Raw genomic sequence first — 2500 nt, forward strand, 5'->3', positions numbered from 1 at the left:
ACCGTGGCCGCCAAAAACCAGCGTGAACTGGAGAACTGGTTCCAGACAAAGGTGAACCACGATTTGGAGCAAAGCTCTGAGAATAGTCAAATAGCCATACAAACAGCACTGTTCTCTACTGTAGATACCTCCATCTCTTTTTGTTGTTGTTTGAAGGCATGATGTAGTCATTATGTCATATTGAAGTTCTCCCATGCTCACCACCACAGTCCGAGTCGATCAACAAGGAGGTGGCTGGCACCACAGAAGTTCTCATGTCCTCCAAGTCAGAGATCACTGAGATCCGTCGCACCTTGCAGGGCCTGGAGATCGAACTACAGTCCCAGCTAAGCATGGTAAGTTTCAAACGATAACATTTTGGGGGAGTAAAGTCCTAGTGAAGTCCCGTTTTCATCACCTATACCACCGTGGCCCAATACAATGAAACGGCACTTTCCTCGCACGAGTATGATAAACTGAAACTCAAAATGTCATGTCACTTTTTTGACATGTTTTTTTTTCGTTTCCCCTCTCTCCTCTCCTCCACCAGAAAGCCTCCCTGGAGGGTACGTTGGCTGACACAGAGGGTCGATACTCCATGCAGCTCCAGAGCCTCCAGATGCAGGTGACCAGCATGGAGGAGCAGCTGGTGCAGCTCCGCGCCGACATGGAACGCCAGGGCCAAGAGTACAAGATGCTTTTGGACATCAAGACCCGACTGGAGATGGAAATTGCCGAGTACAGGAGGCTGCTGGATGGAGAAGCCTGGTAAGAGAGGAAAGAGGGGAAGGAAGGATAGAAGGTGAACTATAATAACACCCTAGAAATTCCCTTTACAACTTCCGTCATATATGTGTCATGTTGTGTACCAACAATCCTGATGAATGATCTCTGTGTGTCTCTCTCTCTCTCTCTCTCTCTCTCCCACTACAGCGGCATGAGCAGCAGCAGTACCACCACCACCACCACTCGCAAGGTAGTGGTGGTCACAGAGGAGATAGTGGATGGCGTGGTGTCCTCCTCCTCCTCCACCATCACATAATCTGTCCCAAACAAGCAAGCCGAGCACATAGGGGCCACAAGCAGCAAAAACATCTGCTCTCCTTACTGTCAACACATTCACATGTGAACGCAATAAACGTCTCTCAGTTTGCTGATAACCACTTTGTCATCTTGTCTTTTTGACTTTGTCAGTTCCAAATGATCCGATGACTGTTATAAGTGCAATGTGTTGACATGAGTCCAACACGGTCTCATGAAACCGTCCATGTCACCTTCATCCTGATGAATGTTAGATGAGGTATTTAGAAGTATGGTTATTTTTTGACAGATTTATGGGTTGATCCTGTGGGGAATAGATGTATCACTTAGAATGAATTGTATCATAATAGCTTGAGGCCACATGACTCCATTCACAAGTCTGGGGCTGTGAGTGGAAGGTTGCCAGCTTTGATCCTCCTGTTGGCCACTTGGGGGAAATCTGGGCAGAGGAAAACTGAATGAGTAATGCTCTCCCCTCTCTGTCAAGGCACTTATTATTGCACAGGAAATATATATATATATATTATCGCCCAGTTGTTCCAATGAAGCTGCCCAATAATCAACAGTATAAGAGTGTGGTATAGCGCAGCTCTCAGGTGTGAATGTGTAACTGCATGTATGAAAGCGAAGTAAGGCAGCATTGAGAAGGAGCAAAAGTGCATGCTCATGAAAAGTGGATCTATGACATTTGAAAACTTCTTGGCCATTATGCCTTCAAAGTGGCTACCAAATAATGATTTAAATCAGTGGTTTGCAAAGTGGGGTCGGAGGAGTCTGTCAGTAGTCAACCTGATGTTCATAAGACAAAACAATCCATGTCTACCCACTCAAAGCAAGATACATGTTCTCCCTGTACAGGAATATTCTGCAATGATGAAGAACATAGTTCACAAAATACATCTTAGAAGGGCCATAGTTCATAAGCAATCAATCAATAAGCACTAATCAATAATTTGCTATCACAAGTCCCCACTAAAAAGGGGAATAAATTATTGTCACTATAATTGCATCCATAAGTAACATAATGACATAATGTATGAGTGATGCAGAATGGAAATAAACAGCCAAAAGGTGACCCTGTCCACAGTGCATCATGCAGAGAGTGAAACAGAGACGAGCTGGACAATGTGGGCCATAGGCTATCCTTGAATGGTGTGTGTGTGTGTGTGTGTGTGTGTGTGTGTGTGTGTGTGTGTGTGTCTGTCTGTCTCTGTGTGTGTGTGTGTGTGTGTGTGTGTGTGTGTGTGTGTGTGTGTGTGTGTGTGTGTGTGTGTGTGTGTGTGTGCGTGTGTGTGCGTGTGCGTGCGCGTGCGCGTGCGTGTGCGTGTGTGTGTGTGTGTGTGTCTATTATTGATTGTCTAAATAAAAAGGCTAATGTGATTTAAATTATCTATATCAATGAGTGTATTTTGGTCTTACTTTCTATAATAAAACATCTAAAAGCAACAATCTTATCAGATCGGGGGACCCTGGGACAAAA

At 44.8% G+C, this 2500-nt stretch overlaps 1 protein-coding gene across 1 annotated transcript in view; it reads left to right on the top strand.

Annotated features, from left to right (window-relative positions):
- Nucleotides 1–1139, top strand: part of LOC310794099 (keratin, type I cytoskeletal 50 kDa-like) — a 2705-nt gene extending 1566 nt beyond the window's left edge. The window contains exons 4-7 of the mRNA XM_083655991.1: nucleotides 1–51; nucleotides 210–335; nucleotides 530–747; nucleotides 913–1139. The exon at nucleotides 1–51 is cut by the window's left edge and continues 111 nt beyond it. Coding sequence (XP_083512117.1) covers nucleotides 1–51; nucleotides 210–335; nucleotides 530–747; nucleotides 913–1021 — 504 coding nt within the window. The 3' untranslated portion in view covers nucleotides 1022–1139. The remainder of the gene's footprint in view (nucleotides 52–209; nucleotides 336–529; nucleotides 748–912) is intronic.
- Nucleotides 1140–2500: the final 1361 nt, after the last annotated feature.

Source organism: Poromitra crassiceps (assembly GCF_964638095.1).
Source record: "Poromitra crassiceps genome assembly, chromosome: 19".
Lineage (NCBI taxonomy): Eukaryota > Metazoa > Chordata > Actinopteri > Beryciformes > Melamphaidae > Poromitra > Poromitra crassiceps.